This window comes from Topomyia yanbarensis, chromosome 1 (assembly GCF_030247195.1).
Source record: "Topomyia yanbarensis strain Yona2022 chromosome 1, ASM3024719v1, whole genome shotgun sequence".
Classification (NCBI taxonomy): Eukaryota; Metazoa; Arthropoda; class Insecta; order Diptera; family Culicidae; genus Topomyia; species Topomyia yanbarensis.
This window is the reverse complement of record NC_080670.1, coordinates 56,061,797-56,081,459: the sequence shown is the minus strand read 5'-3', so window position 1 is coordinate 56,081,459 and position 19,663 is coordinate 56,061,797. Positions and strand designations below refer to the sequence as shown.

At 41.4% G+C, this 19,663-nt stretch overlaps 1 protein-coding gene across 10 annotated transcripts in view; it reads left to right on the top strand.

Moving 5' to 3' along the window:
• Window positions 1-19,663, top strand: part of LOC131677661 (alpha-1,6-mannosyl-glycoprotein 2-beta-N-acetylglucosaminyltransferase) — a 216,088-nt gene that overhangs the window by 136,154 nt on the left and 60,271 nt on the right. For all 10 annotated transcript variants that reach the window (XM_058957575.1, XM_058957572.1, XM_058957573.1 and 7 more), the window contains 2 exons: window positions 8,575-8,703; window positions 8,809-8,925. In XM_058957575.1, coding sequence (XP_058813558.1) covers window positions 8,575-8,703; window positions 8,809-8,925 — 246 coding nt within the window. The remainder of the gene's footprint in view (window positions 1-8,574; window positions 8,704-8,808; window positions 8,926-19,663) is intronic.

Below are 19,663 nucleotides of genomic sequence, written 5' to 3'. Positions count from 1 at the left end.
TTATCGAAAAGATTCGTGAAAATGAAAATTCCAGTAATGATGATGATTTTCCCAAACGGTTCGTTTTCGAGAGGTTTTTATTTGTTCTTTGGCATTAGGATTAGCGATAATAATTCAAATCAATTTTTTTGCTAGCAGTTTAGAGGCGAAACTGTTATTTCGTATTTTTTTTAAGATTATCAAGCTGATACCAGCTGTAAATAGTAACAATGATCGCTATTGAAAAAAAACACGGACGAAATCGGTGGTGTAGAACGGTAGTTATTGTAAAAAAACGTAAGGGCGATACTTCAATGCTGATAGGTGGGACCGAAAAAGTAAACAATCGCCAAAGGGGCGATACTATCATTTTGTCAATTTCAATAGCAAAAACAAATTTTAGTTTAATAATTTCAAATACTTTATTAAGTTTTGGGTTTCGATCACTGAATCATGCAATCTACCCTCTACTGGGATTAATCCTAGGCACGCTGGGATAAACAGCAATCAGGCGTATTAGTTAACCACTGGCGTTGTCTACAAAATGTGGGGACATTTATTGTAATTAAAAAAGAATTATTCCGTTCATGGTCTATGCCTTCTCGTCTCCCGAACCGGCAATAATGAGCGAGTGTCCAGAATGTCTATTGAATTCTACAACAAAAAACCAACCTCAACAAAAAAGATTTAGAGCTATGAGAAGAGATCTCCGAAACGTACAATGGAGATACAAATGAACTACGGCTAAAATCAACAACAAATAAATGTTTAATTTAATAATTTCAAATACTTTATGATGTTTTGGGTTTCGATCACTGAATCATGCAATCTAGGATGTAAAAAACACAATACTTCTTAAATAGGAAATAAAACCAAGTCTGGAAATATTCACTGTTGATTTTCTTTGAATGGTATCACTGCTAGTATCGCCCTTTTCAAGAAAAAGCGTTGATTTCTTAGTTCTCAGTCGCGTTGGAAATTTGAGTAAAGTATAAACTTCAAATCGATTCAGAAAAAAAATCTTTTTTTTGGCTCAGTACAATATATAACCCTTTTAGGAAAATTCAGTTTTCCCACCACAATTTAGATATTTTATTAACAGAGCACTAACAATAATTCGTTGGTATGTCTATTTTATGGGCCATTTTTTCGCTTTCCCATTGATTTGGTTTGAGATTTCTAGCACTGATATTGTCCTATGCTGATTTGAGCGATTCTCTGAGTCCTGCCACTATCCCATGTAGTATGTGTTATCAAAAACATCGCGAAGCATCAAGTTCTAAATGTTCTCAAATGATATAATATCCGAAAAGAGTGATAAGAGTTTAAGAAATGTCTCATCACACTGTTAGGTGGATTAAAAGCGTTTTTATAAAATATGCGGTTGAGGTAAGTTGGCGATAACGCACACGGGGCAAGTTGACAGTACTATTCACAGTGCAAAAATAGTCATCAAATATTTTCATTTCTGGAATTCATTTCAAAGTCAGAGAAACTCTTTCTTGTGTTCTCATCAATGCATGATACATGATTTTCCTAAAATTCAGAGGTGTTGCTAACAGTCTTCCCTTTCATGCAACGTGTTCTATTTTGCAAGATCTACTGAAATTAAAGCGTTAAAAAAATGAAAACTGAAAGCATCGCCAACTAGCCCCGATCTCTCCTATTTCTATAATCATCGAAAAATTGTGTTCATTTTCATTCTCCTTTGCTGTTTTACATTGAAAAATCTCCATCTCTCGGATTTTAACAATTCGAGAAAAACAAACCCACATCCACTGGCACCCTGAACCATCACGATGCAAAGTAAATTATCAAAATGTATGTACATAGCAATATATAACTTGTACCATCACGCGGCTCGTAATCACATCATCACAAATCCGTGCATGACTGACACAAGATGGTGCCGACAGTGTAATGCCGAAAATTTCACTCAAAGTGTAGGTACACCAGAAGATAACACAATGACGCTTGCATTGGAAGGGGAAGTACTAAGAAGGAGGAGGAGGAGGGAAGTTGCTTTTCTAATGATTTCTATCATGGCTTTCGTTATTATTCGTTGTTTGCCATGTTTTTCTTCAAACATATTTCATTCCAACATTTCAAGAAAATAAATGTACATCCCAGCTGACGCCCTCGATCCGGCTAAGTTATTCTCCTTGTTTTTGCAGCGAAGCAAAGTGGCAGAAATTCGAGCGAGTCTTGGTCAAAACCAAAGATAATACATAGGGTGATGAGCCTTTTTTAACCATACTAAGCAAGGTGCCTCCCTAATTCGGTAATTTCTTGCCTTACAATAAATGGAATGCGTAAAAATTGGCATCAACCGCTTTGCTTCTTTGTTAAGAACCAATATAATAACACAAATGCGTTGAAAATAGTAAAATTCTCGTGTTTGAGCACAATGAAAACTCGAATCGAGTGGCCCCATTGTTGCGCTACCATTTGACTCAATGCGTTGAACAAAGATGGCAGACACTGCTCTAACCAACGGCTTCAAATGGGTAGGGTGATAATAGAAACATGGCGCAAATAGGCTCATCACCCTATATAGCCATGGCAAGCATGTGTGGCATATTTGTCATCATCAAAATCGCATTTTATTTTTACATTTTTGACATTAATTGTATTTTATCTACAATTGTGTAGCAATCTGTGTGAAATGTTCTGAAAATTCTTCAAATATTTGTTTTAAATCTTCAAGATGTTGCGTTACTTAACTTTTACTAATTTTTGACCACTCATCAAACAGCGGTAACCAGCTGTGTGTGACAACGCTCGAAAGTATGAAAAAATGCATTTGTTTTTCTGAGCGAAGAAAGATATCCCGCATCATAATGATGGTAATATGTATAAGTATGAAGAACCAAAGCCATCAGGCCCAGTTTTCCCAGGGAATCCGGTGAGCTCAATCTGCTTGACTAACTTTATGTCGAGAGCTTGAGCGTGATTCTTACCAGCTCATAATACCTTTGCTTGCACCGGGGAAGTATTTAAACGGAACAGATTTGGCTCCGGTTTGTTCGGAATTATTATAGCCGTTATTGTCGGAAGATAATGTACGCGCGAGTGAGCGGAAGGAAAAATCATTCCCGAAAAGATGTCAAAGTAAAATAAATTGTATTACATGAAAAGTAGTTCTGTTATTAATATATGTTGAATCTTTTCAACACCCAATTTCCATTTGAGACTAGGTTATTGAAAATTGGTCCAATCATCACCGAAGTGGCTTTAGAATTATCGGTATTGGAAAATATATTCCAAGAACCTTTGATTCTATTTTTGTTTTGATTATAGAGGTTTAAACCTTAGGGATATTTACCTCTGTTTCGAGTTAGAGAAATTTGTTTAGAAAAATCTCTAACCCTATATGCGGAGTTGAGAATCGATCCCAGGTGAGCTGCGTACAAGGCAATCGATTTACCAACTACGCTATGCCCGCCCCAAATCTTTAATTCGCCATCAGTGATCTAGGCCTGCGAATCGAAGTAATTTGATGCTCATTTCAATAGATTTTTGACCTATGAAGTATTAAGATCGCATCGGTTTACATGAGAAAATTCTATATGACCGTAATAACCAACATGTAACTCCAGAACCAAAATCAGAACTAAATGAAATTCAATAGCAGTCAATGGCAGTATTATATCTGTCATTTGTAAAAAAAACAGTTTGTAAAAATTAATTAAAAATTCGCTGGAAAATAGGTTTGATATTAGCTTAGAAACTGGCGAATTCCCTGGGAGCTACTTGGATTGATTATTAGTGATCTAGACTCACAAATTCAAGTAGTGTTGAACCCATTTGAATATGTATTACATCATTTGGACATCATGGTGGTACCAGCTGATATGGAAATGTCCTGTGTGACCGCACTCTTCAACCGTAACTCCGGAACCGGAAGTCGGATCAACTAAAAATTCACTTGAAATTATGTTTGTGCAAATCGGCAGCCACCTTAGAGAAACTTGTGTGAATTTAAATAACACGCATACATAGGGGTAGCAGGGACACGAGGACAGAAGTTCAGGGGCTTAACGACCCCCCCCCCCCTCCCGGACATACTACGAGTTTGGGAGTCTGCTAGGGTGTTATTGGGCATTGGAATGTTGGGCTCTGCTAAACCTCTATAAAAAGTCATATAAATCCAAAAGCATTAAAACCAGATTAGGATCGATACAAGTTAGATCCTAATTACGGTATACTGGCGGCGCTACTCGGATGGGAATAAGAATTTCATCGAAATTGATCCACGGACTGGCAGCCACGACAATCCACTACCCTAGTAAGGATGGGTGACACTTCCTTGAAACGGCTAGTGGGCTAATGGTATGGGCTTCGCCCCGTATACCGTCAAAAATTTGGTAGGGTTCCAAGTACGTTCGAAACCCGGCACCTTAGCCAGGGAAAGTAGACTCAGTTGAACGCTCCTGACTAGCGCCGATCCGAGTCTGCACGCGAAACCCTCGCATGTGACCTCACTGCTTGCAAAGGTAACCTTGGGATCATACAAAGGCGACTACTTAATACGGGCGTAGATAGCGGCTTGAAGTTGGGGCCCAAAAAGCATGGAGGAAGACAAAAACAACAAAAGTAAAACAAATCTAACGAAGCAAGTACGCATTCAGAAAGGCGAGATGCTGTTCGAGCTGAAGAAAGATCCATTGATCAAGAGCTCGGTCTATCGGGAACTCGTGGCAGAAGCGGTGGGAGGCAAATGTGAGAGCTTTAGTTCAGGAAGCAGTAATCGAGTGCAGGAATCTGGACGAGATCACAAAGGAAGACGATGCAAGGCGGGCGCTTATAGAGCAATGCAACCAGGAGAAAGAGCAGATATCAATCAGGTTGTGGAAGGCGTGTAGTGAAACACAGACATCACTGATATGCTTATCGCCAACCGCAGCCAATGTCGACTGGTAAAAATCAAAATTGGATAGTCGGTGTTCTCGTTACGAATGACCCCTAGAGCCACTAAACAAACGGAGAGGTGTTTCAGGTGTCTGAGTTTCGACCATCAGGCAAGAAACTGTATAAACTCGGACAGATCTGATCTGTGCAGAAAATGTGGGGAGAAGGGACACATTGCTAGAGACTGCACAAAGCAACCGAAGTGCCATCATCGACATAAAATTCAATAGCCTGCCACTGATGGATACCATGAATTGGTGAGTCAGTGATCAGTACACACATAGCGACCACTAGGCGATCCACTACACCATTGGTCGGCGAAATTGCATTGTAACGTGGAGAGTGAAGACTGGCAAGCGGAATTTGAAAATAAAGAGCTCCGACAAGGAGATTTTTGTGGAGGCACTTCGTGCTGACAGCCTCGTTCCAATTCCGAATGCAAATGAGCAGTCGGAAATATTAGCGAGGGCGTGAGATGTAATAATGCTGAAGAAAATGGAGCCGAGGAACTGACGGTGCCCTGCGTATTGGTGCAACGAAAGGCTCAGCATCCACTGTGATGCCTACCTAAAAGCCAGAAGACGCGTTCAAAGATCAAGATCTGAGGCAGTCAGAGAAGAATGTAAGGGTACATTCTGGGCGGCTAGGGCTGCTTTCAAATGCGAGATAGTGCTTAGTAAGTAGCGATGTGGAGAAATAGACGATGACCCCTAGGGCAACGCTTACCATGCTGTAATGGCCAGGACCAAAGATCCAACGACGCCAGCTGAAATGTGCACTGATAAAACTGAAAATTATCGTGGAGGGTCTTCCGAAGCATCAACTGCATGGCCTCCTACATCGCACGATAATGCAGACGGTGGAAATCCTGGTGACAATTGTGTCTCCAATGACGAGCTCCTTATAGTGGCGGAAGAGCTGAAAGCGAAGAAATCGCCCCGTCCAGACGGTATCCCCAATGTGGCATTGAAGACTGCGATCCTGGCGTTTCCAGCATATTTAGAATAGTTCTAAAGAAACGCCTGAACGAAGGCTAGCTCCTGAATATGTGAAAAATCCAAAAGTTACCGTTACTGCCAAAACCAGGGAAGCCACCAGGAGATCCAGCATCGCGTCGGACTATATACCTGGATACTCTTGGAAAACTTCTGGAAAGGGTCACTCTAAAAAAGCCTGACGAACTATGCTGAAAGTGAAAACGGACTATCGCAGAGGCAGTTGGGATTCCGGAAAGGGACCTCGACGGTGAACACCATCCGCACAGTCATCGCGAGCGCGGAGATAGCATTGAAGCAAAAGAGAAGGGGTACTAGGCCGTGGTGACGATCGACGCGAAGAACGTGTTCAATAGCGCCATCTGGATGGCTATCGCCGCAGCACTGCATAGAATGCAGATCCCGGACTATTTGTGCAAAGTTCTGAAAAGATACTTTCAGAATCGAGTACTGGTCTACGAGACAAACATGGAGTAGAGATCGATTGGGGTGACGGTAGGAGTACCACAGGGCTCCATACTCGGCCCAACGCTCTGGAATATAATGTACAACGGAGAGTTAACACTAGAATTGAACAGGGGAGCCAAGATCGTCGGCTTTGCAGATGACGTTGTTCTGACGATAACCAATGAGACCCTTGAGAAGGTGGAGATGTTGACGGCAGAGGCAATAGCCATCGTGGAAACCTGGATGGCCAAGGTGTAGCAAGCTCACCACAAAACGGAGGTAGTGCTGGGCAGCAACCGCAAAAAATCAACGCTTCGTGATCAACGTCGAGGGACATTCAATCCCATCGATGCGTGCACTGGAGTACCTGGGAATGATGGTCGACGATCGGTTAAAAAACAACAGCCATGTCGACTATGTATGTGAGAAGGGTGCGTGGACAACTAGCACATTGGCAAGGATTATGCCGAATCATGGAACATCGATACTAAGGTACCGACCTGGGCTGCTGCACTGAACTCAAAGCAGAACCGGATGCGGTTGACAAGCACGTTTCGCCTAATGGCTTTCGTGTAGCGAGTGCGTACAAAATGATATTGTCGGAAGCGATAGGCATAATTACCGAGATGATCTCATCCTGCATCACTCGGACTGAGAACGAGGAATGCTAGCAGCGGAGGATTGCTCGAAATGCAAGCAAAATGGTTAGAGCGGACTCGTTGGCTAAAAATGGGAACAAGAGTCGGACAACGCGAAGAAAGGAAGGTGGATCGACCGACTCATCCCAAATATGTCGGCATAGGTGCATAGGAAGTATGGAGAGGTGAACTTCCATTTGACGCAGTTTGTGTCCGGGCACGTTTGCTTCCGCAAGTACTTGCATCGGTTTACACATGCTTCGGTTAGAAGAAGTTCGTAGGGGTATGCCTGGTGTGACAGTTGACAATATCGTCGAAGAGATGTGCCACGATGAGCACATCTGGGATGCTGTCAACATAGTAGTTACGAGTATACTCTGGGAGCTGTAAAAAACGTGGCGAAGGGACCAACAAAATAGCACCGTAAGCAGTGTTTTTAGTGATTATACTAGCGCCTACTAGTGACCGATTTCTTTGATGTATCACCTCGTAGGTTTTGATCTCGAGAGGAGCTTTGTCGAAGACAGCGGAATCTTGTGTTATAGCAATGTGAAAAATTAACATGCTCTCTGGCGTTATCTATTAAACTATTAAAATTAGTCTTTCGCAGGCTGGCTCTAGATCTCCTGACCAAGTCTTACGAGACATTACGCAGGACTCAGGATTTGCTCAAAAACACAAATCGTGTTTTCATTTTTGGAGCTAGCGGCAATCCGGCGCCAGCTTTGTCATGTCACTAAGTTAGTTTCGGATTCTGATGAGACGAAGTTGAAACAAAAATTCCATAAACTAATTTGAACAGAATGTTGTTTTGTCGAACTTCCCATGTCGTGTGTTTGATTTATTGTTGTACTTGAAGCGAGTCAGTGTAAAAAAACAATTATATCTTGCTTAGAGCATGTTATCTGAGGAGTACAAGATTGTTTGGCATTGATAAATGTCTTCGCAACAAATTGATATCGGAAAATTCCAAATTGCTGAACAAGGTAAAACAGTGTGAATCCTCGAGGGTTAAAGTTTAGTAGAAAAGTTCAAAATGAGATAAAAGCTTTTTCATACTTCAATGTGTATGTTACATGTTGATCTCCACATAAATCATATCTCCGTCCTTTCGTGCGAATTACAAAGTTTTCGTTTTCCCTCACCCCACACAGAACAGTTCCCAAAGCGACGTCTTTGTTTTCAGCTAACATTAGATGAAAAGGAACGGCTGTTGTCTGTTGATCAAAGATAAGATGTAAACTGTTGTTTACGAGCATGCAGATTCAACCCGCAGGGTCACTTTTCTTCCCGCTGTTTGCATTATATTCCAATCGCCTTTGGTGACACGCTTCAGACAGCATCCAGGCGTCCCCGTACACCACGAACTCAATTGTTATTTTTCTGTCAGCAAAACAAGAGCTCACCAACACAAAGCGAGCTCGTTCTTGATTCCTTTTAGCAGCGTCGAATTCGGCACAAAGACGCTGTCAATCACGCTCTCGATTGAACAACATTTTTCATCGTACCCGAGAAAACAAGCAAAAATGTTTCATTCATAGTATTCCCGAAAAACCTTTATCCACGACACTAAATCTTTTCTTTGTATCTCTTTCCCTCAACAGGTCGACGAATCCCGATAGCATTGCCAAACACAGGTGCCCTGTCACGTAGACGCCACACGCTTTACATCCGATCGGCCATTATTATCTTTATTCTGTTTGCATTCCTGCAGTTTCACGTGATAAACTATGGTAAGAGCTGCTTGAAACGGAAGCGACGTGATGTTCGCGTTGTTTGATTTCGCTAGGCAGAAAATCTCTGAACGCTTTTTCTTTTTGTCTCCCCCCTCCCCTCAGACTCGAATGATTCGGGACCTTCGGATAGTGCCAACTACTCGACGGCAGCGATCCTGCAGATGGTGCCACCGGTTTTCCATAAATACCTGACATCGAAGACCCGTAATGCGAGCCACGGTGAGTGTTGAGAATGAACAGAAAAATGTGCTCGACGAAGTCGGTGGGTAATTGAAAAACTAACGATTCTAACAGATAATTTTCATCCATAAAATGTTGCAAGCAGCAAAGCTTCCTAATAGTACCAGAATCGATTATATTTATCGTTGTCTCTTAATTCTGAAACTGCTTGATGTTGCTTGTGGTAGAAATATTACAGCAAGTGGACATGATAATTAGTTAAATATTTGTGTTTATTTATTTAATTATTTGTTTTTGGCTTTTTCCTATCCAGCTTTTTATGTACATCGTTTTGTTCGTAATAAGTTTCATAACACTAATTTTAAAAATAATTGTTCGTGTCAGCTTAACACCAAGGCCCCGTTAGGTCTGTCGGGAATTTATCGAACAAACGTCCAACGCATTGGATTAATCAGTGGTGGATCCAGGGGGAGTGTCCCTGCAATTATTGTTAAAATAAGAACTGTTGTTGCTTCTAATCAAAACATTACAGAGCGCTTTCCCTGGTAAAACAAGTAATACATATATCTTTTTCTCAAAATAATAAAAGTAATAAATTATAGCTTCATAAATAAACATATGTCAAATATGGAGGGAAGGGGTAGGGGTTGCTTCTCTAATCTTCCGGCCATCACATCACATTATTTTATATTCTTAGTATGTATAACAAACATAAAGATGTGACACAAGGTGCTAAACGCGCACTAATATCCTGTCAATCCTATTTTTCATTGGATTGTCTGCTCTAAAGTTATCACCGTTCATAATTCCATATCAACTTTTGAATAGGGCTAATAAGATTTGTAAACGAACTATAGTTTTGTTGATTTCTCTTAATTTGCTATAATTTAAACACAGATAACATTTGAAATTATTTCTACGAAAGGTAAAGATGTGGGTTAATATATATTTATCTTAAAATTTCACTCGGCTGCGGTATAATGAGCGAAAAAAGTTTGTTTACAAAAATCTCTTTAGCCCTTCTGAAGAATTAATATTGAATTGATGTCGCGTATTGACAGTTGGGGAAGAACGTAACGTAATATGAATGATTTGAGACGTACTAGTTCAGCGGGGATAATAAAACCAACAACAATAATATTCCATAACGAATATCACGTAACATCGAGGACAGAGCAGTGGGATTAAGGCCAAGTTCCCTCCGGGTCGTACAAAACTGAGAAGAAACATCAATTTAGACACAGAGAACAGACGTCCATCCCAAGTGTAAAAGTTGTGTAAAAAATGTACGGCACACCCAAAGGCAATTGTGATGTTACCACCAGAAATGGTTCTGTGGTTGTTCCGTGTAGTGCGTAAGTTTTACTGAATTGAAAGAGGACCACACAGTTGATGCCTAAGTAACCGTCCTAATTATATTGGGATATGCCAGTATGGTGGCCTTAGTGTTCTAGCGGATATTTAATTAAATGACAGAACAAATATTTTAAACTTGTTTGTTCGAACCTGGATGTCTGTTCTCTGTGACTTAGTTGTAATATTTTAAAATTTCAAATAATCTCTGATTATCAAACCAAACAACCATTAATACACACTAGAACAGGAATCCGGTAGAATAGTTGCAGAGAAATCAGTATTCTTCTTCAGACCTAGGGGACCCAAGAGGGGATCAAGAAGAAGACAGAAACGAAGTCAATGCGAAATTTTAATTGCATCACAGACGACTTAGTACGCATTGTAAGGAGCAATGTATCGGACACATTTTGTCCCACGGCTCCATTTTCTTTAGTGTAGTTGGTTATCATCACCACTATGCCACTGTACTCAATGGTAAGGTCTTCAAACATCCTATTTTGCGGTATGCTCGATGGATGGGTCTTCCAACAGCTGATGCAACTCATGGCGCCACGTTCCATCTGCACGCCACCATAGATGGTACGCAACACCTTTCGTTCGAAAATTCCAAGGGTGCGTTGGTCCTCCACGAGCATAGTCCAGGTCTCGTGGCCGTAGAAGACCACCGGTCTAATCAGCGTCTTGTAGATAATCAGATTCGTGCGGTGGCGTATTTTGTTCGACCGTAGTGTCCTCCGGAGTCCAAAGTAGGCACGATTTCCCGCCAACATCTGTCTCTGAATTTCTTTGCTGGTATCATTGTCGGCGGTTGCCAGTGAGCCCAAATACACGAATTCGTCGACCATCTCGATTTCGCCACCGTCAATCCGAACTCGGGATGGGAGGTTCACATTCAGCTTTCAGCTGGCGATGTCGGAAACGTACATCAGTTTCCGACTTCGCCTCAAAATTTCGTGCCATTATGTCAATGGTCGGCGAAGCCAAGAAGCTGGACGGACTTCCTGAAGATCGTGCCACTCGTGTCTATCTCGCTCTCCTTATTACACCTTCTAACGCAACGTTGAACAGCGGACACGACGGACCATCACCTTGCCGTAACCATCTTCGAGATTCAAAGGGACTCGAGAGTGTCCCTGATACTCGTACAACGCACATCACCCGATCCATTGTCGCTTTGACTAATCGTGTTAGTTTATCCGGAAAACCGTACTCATGCACTATCTGCCATAGCTGATCTCGATCGATTGTGTCATATGCCGATTTGAAATCGATGAACAAATGATGTGTGGGCACGTTGTATTCGCGGCACTCCTGCAGAACCTGCCGAATCGCGAATATTTGGTCCGTGGTGGCACAGGAACCCATGAATCCCGCTTGATAGTGCCCCACGAACTCCCTTGTAAATGGTGACAATCGGTGGCAAAGTATTTGGGAGAGGACCTTGTATGCGGCGCTAAGTAATGTGATCGCACGGTAGTTGCAGCAATCCAACTTGTCACCAGGGTGGCCAGATAGAATTCCTTAATATCGGTAGGGTCACTAAAAGTTTTTCGGTAGGCCGGGTTGTTGTCTCAAAAACGTGGTATTGACATAGAATTGTAAAATACTGACAACACAGATCTCAGACCAAATCCAACAAAACAATTAATGTTGAGTAGGATGTGTCCAAAATCAATAAAAATCGGTAGTTTTCGGTAGGTCTGGCCACCCTGCTTGTCACCCTTTTTATAGATTGGGCAAACGACACCCTCCATTCATTCCTCCGGAAGAATCTCCTCCTCCCAAATTTTGGCGATTACCCAGTGCAGCACTCTAACCAGTGTTTCATCACCGTATTTTAATAACTCGCTAGGTAGTTGATCTACACCGGCAGCTTTGTTGTTTTTCAGCCGACCGATCTCCTCCTTGACTTCTTGGAGAACAGGGGCCGGCAGCCTATCGTCTTCTGCGCGTGCCCCAAGATCCGTTGTCATAGCGCCTTCGTCCCCTTCCACCTCTCAATCACATCACACTCGTTCGAACGAAAGTTGCCGTCTAAGTCCCTGCACATATCGATTTACAGAACGTAGCCTTTGCGCGAACTGTTCAGCTTCTCGTAGAACTTCCGTGTGTCGTTTACGCGGTGCAGTTGTTCCATCGCTTCGCGATCTCGTTCCTCCTGTTGGCGCTTCTTTCTCCGGAGGACCGAAGTTTGCTTTTCCGTGCACATTCTGTCTCGTTCCATGCTGCAGCATCCTCGCCCATGCTGCATTCTTCTCCTCTATTAACTGCTTACATTCGTCATCGAACCAGTCGTTTCCTCGATTCGGAATCGCTGTATCTAGTGCCGCTATAGCAGTATTTCCTACGGAGGAACGGATCCCCCTCCAGCCATCTTCAAGAGTAGTTGCGCCCACCTGTTCTTCCGTGGGTTGTGCTGCTTCCAGCCGCTGTGTGTAGTCTTGGGCAACCCCGGCGTCCCGAAGTTGTGCGATGTTGTGCCTTGACGAACGTTGGTGATATCAAAGAAGAATCGCCCGTCGATTAGAACGTAGTCGATTTGGTTTTCGGTGCGTTGGTCAGGTTATCCCCAGGTGGCTTTGTGGATATCTTTACGAGGGAAGAAGGTACTTCGGACTACCATGCCACGGAAGGCTGCGAAGTTCACGCATCATTGGCCGTTGTCATTCGATACGGTGTGCAAACTGTTTTTTACTGTTTATGTCCTATCTGAGCGTTCATATCACCGATGACGATTTTCACGCCCCATTGAGAACAGCCGTCGTACACATCCTCCACATAGAACGCTTCCTTCTCGTCGTCGGATCTCCCATCGTGCGGGCAGTGTACGTTTATGATGATATAGTTGAAGAAACGGCCTTTGATCCTCAACTTACACATCCTTGCGTTGATCGGAGTCCATCCAATTACGCGTTGACGCATCCTGCCCAGCACTACAAAGCCGGTTCCCAGCTCGTCGGTGGTGCCACAGCTCTGTTAGAAAGTAGCCGCCCGGTGCCTGCTTTTCCATACCTTTTGTCGTGTCAAGCAAAGTTCCTACAGTGCTACGACTTCAAAGTTGCGTGGTTGAAGTTCGTCGTAGATTATCCTGTCAGAAGCTGGAAAGCAAAGTGACCTGCAGTTCCATGTTCCGAGCTTCCAATCGTAGTCCTTATTTCGTCGCGTAGGTCTTTGCCGATTGTTCCGATTCGTATTTTCTTCTGCATGGTTCGTAACGGTTAGTTTCCCAGGGCGGCTTGTTGGGCCTTGCCCAACCCCCTGTCTCGCCGGAGGACCATCATGTCAGCTCTGTTTAGAGTCCCACGCTGACACAAGGACGATACATCAGCCGCCTCTAACATGGAGAACAGACGCTCGGATATACTTACCCTCCGAAAAGAGGAGCCCCCCTTCCCTGTCTGCATACGACCATGGTCCCACCGGGGTTGGTTACCCGATCTTTCCTATGGTTACTCGTACCCCAGCTGGCACCGCGGTACAGCTGTATGGCATTAAATAGAGTTTTAAGCACAGACAAACAGGCATAAAACTTCGAAGAATTATTCAGGAATTCCATCGATCAGATTTGAAAAAAATCATACTTGAATGCCACTAGCGCCATCTATCATCGTTCCTGCTCAACTTTTGTATTAACCTCATCGAGGACAGCGATGCTCGTCACCTGTGACAGATTGATGTTTAGTTTCGTTAAATGCGGCTAACACAAGTGCTAGTCATTACAACATGATCATTAGTTATAAATCAGCGGTAACTGTTGAGATATTTTTCTAGCAATAAGCCATCGAATCGACTTCTTTACTATGTAGTAAATTTAGTTAACCTTATTCTCTAAAGTTTTATCATTTACCACGCAGTATTGCATTGATATGATCTCCTTTTAGTGCATCCTCCATTTTCCGTCTCGCAGAATAGACAAGTATAAAAAAACAAGGAAAATTAGTAGTATTTTTTCTTGGTTTTGGTATTCGTTTCTTTATAAAAATCCAGTTAACAAATTTCTTATTGCGATTAGAGCTATGTTCACCTGTTAAAACGTGTTAAGATCTGTCTAAGGAACAACCTTTGATGATATGTGGGCATGTATTGCCTTTTAAATCAGAGTGTACGTGATCTTCCTATGGAAGCATATCAAAAACACGATTTTTGATTGGAGACACCTCTAAATCATGTTCAAATTGAGTCATTTTTGGCGAAAGTTCTTAAATTCACACCTAGAACAAAAATTTGAGCTGACCCATGTTATTTGAAAACTTTTTCAAAATGTTAAAAGGTCTAGTATATATTTACTGGATTCACTGACGGACTACAAACCGATGCTATTTACATAGATCTATCCGCGGCCTGCGACAAAATTAACTATTATATTGCAATAGCCTAGCTAGATAAACTCAGTATTCATGGTCAACTTCTTCGGTGGTTTGGTCCCAATAGCAGGCAGCTCCAAATCAGCATTAAGGGCTATCTATCTGCACCATTTCTCGCTACATCAGGCATTCCGCAAGGAAGTCACTTCTGCCCAGTAATATTTCTCCCCTTTTTTAATATCAAACTACAAGGGCCTCTCCTTCGCTGACGATAGGAAGATTTTTCGACAGATGTGGGATTTTATCGATACCAAATTTCTTCAAAGTGAAATGAACAGCTTCAGTATGTGATGTGATGATTCTAAACCCGAGCAACTGCTCAACCGTCACGTTTGCGCGGAAACGTCATCCGATCCAGTTCAATTATCGTCTGTTCGACTCGAGTATTCCAAGACACTCTCACGCCAAGAATCTTGGAGTCATCTTGGATTCGGCACTAACGTTTAAACCATACTTTATATATTGTAGACAAGGCATCAAGACAGCTAGAGTTCATATTCCGAATAGCAAAAAAATCAGGTACGTATACTGTCTTGAATCGATTTATTGCGCGTTGGTCGCTCGATGTTAGAATATTGTTCTGCTGTTTGGAATCCGTACTACAAGAACAGGATTTGCAGAATCGAAGCTGTCCAACGCCTTCGAAACAGATTCCAACTGCTGAGATACGAAAACTAATGCCAGTTGAATACACCTCGATACACTCTGTATCCGGAGGGACTGTTCTGTAGCCCTATTCATCTCGGACTTACTCTCTGCCTTACTCTACAATTCTTGAACGCCTGAATCTTCAAGACCGCATTCGAACACTACGTATTAACTCTCTTCTGCGACTACCTTGAGCTTGTGCGACCACCCTTGGCTGCTACTCCGTTATCGATCGGGACTAGCTGAAGTTGCACAGGGAATCAGTAGATAACTATGCTTGGGATTAGCGAAACATCTTTCAATGTGCAACTTCTGGTAATCCTAAAGTGTTTCTGATCAATACCGGCGCCGGCCAGGCCCGAACGTAGATCGCGGAAGGAAAGGGAAGGAATGGTTAGTCCGATACTTGCTTTTGCTAGAGGCGGTATATACTACTGCGCACTCCACAAGTATCACGGGAGGAGGATATTTTTGTTAGTAGAGTATAGAAGTTGGATTTCTTCTTTACCGACGCCAGAGAGGTGATTCCACTACCTGGACTAGATATCGATCCACCAATTTCATGGACCGGGGACCAACGGCTTTACTTCCCTTCCGAAGGAAGACGTGACCACAGATTTTTTCACCTCAGAAAAATCTCGACGACGTCGGCTGGAATTGAACCCAGGCCAACTGGAATGAGTGGCGGTCACGCTTACCACTCAACCACCGGCGCCGTCTCTCTTCTGCGACTACCTTTTAGGGGAACAAACTACGGTAGCCACAGCGCTGTCATCGGACTTCAGTGAGTTTTCAATAGAGCTTCCACAGTATTCGATTTCCACTGGACTAAAAATTCGATTAAAAATAAGTTTTCGTCTATCCTTAAATGTAACTAGGCGAAGAACCACCACATAGGCCAAGGGATCTCTAGGTGGTGTTCTGTGTTAATGCATCTTTAACTCCATTATGGAAAAATGAAGTATTTCACACAGCAATCGAATATTCAATTTTTATTCATCAAAACTCTTCCCCGAACGACTTGGAGTATGAGGAATTGCCGGAATACCATAAAACTGACTTCGAAGAAGTCAAACGTAGACTATGTAGAATAAATTGGCAAACTGTATTGAGTATGAAAGGAAATGTCAACGAAGCAGTGACTAAATTCTATTTAATTGTAACTAATTTAATCTCTGGAACAGTACCAGTAAAAAGAAGAAGAAGAACTCATGGCGGCCAGCAGCCTGTATGGTTCAACCAACAACTGAAAAATTTAAAAAATAGAAAGCAAAAGGCACATAAAATTTACAAAAAAGAACATAGCATTACAAATCGGCAAAACTATCTGGATATTTGCTCCCAACTCGACATAGCCATTAACACTGCACATGAAGAATATAATCGTAAAATCGAGACTGAAATCAAGACCTGTCCAAAGAATTTCTTCAATTACGTGAAAACGAAATTGAAAAGTAGCAACTTTCCATCCCAAATGCATTTTGACGGACATGTAGGAAATAACAATACTGAAATTTGCAATTTATTTGGAAAATTCTTTCAAGAAGTCTATACTTCATATTCCGAAACAGACCGCGACCGCGACTACTTTTCATTTATACCTGAATTTTCAAATGACATTGCCGTCCACGAACTATCTGAACACGAAATTACCACCGCACTAAAAAACTTGGACGCATCAAAAGGACCTGGACCGGACGGAATAGCACCAATATTTTTAAAAAATCTAGCAGAAGAATTCACTCTACCACTACTACATATTTTCAACATGTCACTGAAAAATGGAACATTCCCAGAAATATGGAAATCATCCTTTTTAGTGCCAATTTTTAAATCAGGCGCTAAATCGGACATCCGAAACCATCGTGGGATTGCCATTATATCATGCATTCCAAAATTATTCGAAAAACTAGTAAATGACAAAATATTTCAGCAAATCAAAAATCAAATAACAAGCAAGCAGCATGGCTTTTATAAAGGCCGCTCAACAACATCAAACCTTTTAGAATTTGTAACATTTACTGTAAATGCAATGGACAATGGCAACCATGTGGAAACACTCTACACAGACTTTAGTAAAGCATTCGACCGTATTGACATACCTTTATTACTCTTCAAACTGCAAAAATATGGCATAGAAAATAAACTATTGAAATGGCTCGAATCATATTTAACGAAACGTCAACAAACAGTTCGCTTTCAGAATATATTCTCGGAACCAATTTCTGTCACCTCTGGCGTACCCCAGGGTTCCCACTTAGGCCCTCTTCTTTTTATTTTGTACGTTAATGACATTACCTTTATACTCAAACATCTAAAAGTGCTTATATATGCAGATGATATGAAACTTTTCATGGAAATAAGAAATGTCAAAGACACTGAAATATTCCAAAACGAAATAAATATATTCCACACGTGGTGTAGCAAAAGTCTACTCCAACTTAATGTAAAGAAATGCAACTCAATAACCTTCAGCAGAAAAATTTCAAATGTTCCCATAGACATACACTTAGGCAACCAACTTGTAGAAAAATGCAAAATTGTACGAGATTTAGGTGTAATCTTAGACTCCAAGCTCACATTTGTTGAACATTATAATACAATAATAAATAAAGCAAATAGTATGCTGGGCTTTATTAAACGTTTCACCTACAATTTTGAAGACCCTTACACAATAAAATCATTATACAATACATATGTCAGGCCAATTTTGGAATATTGCAGCATAGTATGGAACCCACACACTGTCCTGTACGAAGAACGCATCGAATCAGTCCAAAAACAATTTATTTTGTACGCGCTTCGTAAACTAAACTGGACGACATTTCCTCTTCCATCGTATAAAGCACGTTGCATGCTCATTAATATACAAACACTCAAAGAACGCCGCGAATTTGCCATGCTTTACTTTATCAACGACATTATTTCTCAACGTGTACAATCCGCACAATTACTTTCGCAAATAAAATTTTATGTACCTAGCCGACAACTAAGAACTCGTAATTTATTCCAAGAACAATCTTTTAGGACAAACTATGCTAAAAATAGCCCCATCAATAGAATGATGCGCCATTATAACGAAAATTGTGTAATAATTGACCTTTCCATGTCTAGAAAACAAATCAAATCTGAACTAAACCGTAGAAATAATGTATAGTATATAAGTAAATATTGTAAAACCATTCTATGTAGTCTACATATGCTTGACGAAATAAATAAATAAAATAAATACAACAAATATACCCAGTGGCCAATTCTTGGCCGGATACCACATGGCTTCGGGATAGGTTCGTTTGTACACAACGAAATTTGATAATCGAAACCCAGCAAAACTTCACCCAAAATACCATCAGCCAAAAGTCTCACCAAATCCTCAGCCGACAAAAATTCCGCAAAATAATAAACATCGGCGAAAAACTGGGGAGTTCGTCCGGCGCCTCCTAGGCTCCGTTTGGCATTGAGAATATTTTAAAACATTTTGGTTGGTGGATTTTTACCACCGGGGCAGGTAGTCCGTAGTGTAATTCTTAGCCGGTTGAATCAACCACTAACGACATTACACAGCTTATTCAGGTTGTTCGAAGAAAGAAGCTGGCATTGAAGGGCAACTTCCTTAAATGGACGATAAGGCGTAAGTGGATGAGTTATTATTGATAATTTCACTTTTTTAAAATCCTCAAATCATTCACGTCCGGTAAAGATTTTTTAGTTGCATCTTAAATTTTAAAAATGCTTGGCATTAAGAAATATTCTATCATAACAGCTAAATTTTCCATAGTTGTCACAAGTGTTTTGGTTGTCATACGATGCAACAAATACAAATCGTTCAGGGTAGTATTTATACAGGTGTTATTTTCCAATTTATATCTGCCAGAAAAACGGAGCAACGACTACCGGGTTATGTTTAAACAGTTTGCCTAAACCTTATCTGATTGCACCAAGGTCGTCGCGCGTCGGAGCTCCGACCGGGATGATTCCTTAGTGCAGTATCATCGTACTCTAAGTATCTGCTACTCAATCTGTCCAAGTGAAATGTCAAGCTCTGGAACAAAAAGTAGTACCCAAACTTTGTTTTTGTTTGTTCCACTCTATTTAAAGACCTAGCGAGTTGCGACATTTTCCGCCATCACACAACGTGGGGAATACCTCTGACATTTACGGAACCAACAAATTGACGCTGTTTGATGAACCTGGTACCTATAATATCAATCTTCTTAAATAGAAGAGTATCATTTTTATATTAGTTTAGACACTCCAAGAAAATATATTGAAATCGCCTCCTTTCAAACTTTTTGTTCCTTTCATACTAATGCCTACTTTCCTCTTCAAAACAACAATACAACAAAAAACATTGTTACCGATATATTTTATTATGCAATACTTTATTCAAATCAACTTCAGCCAACGGT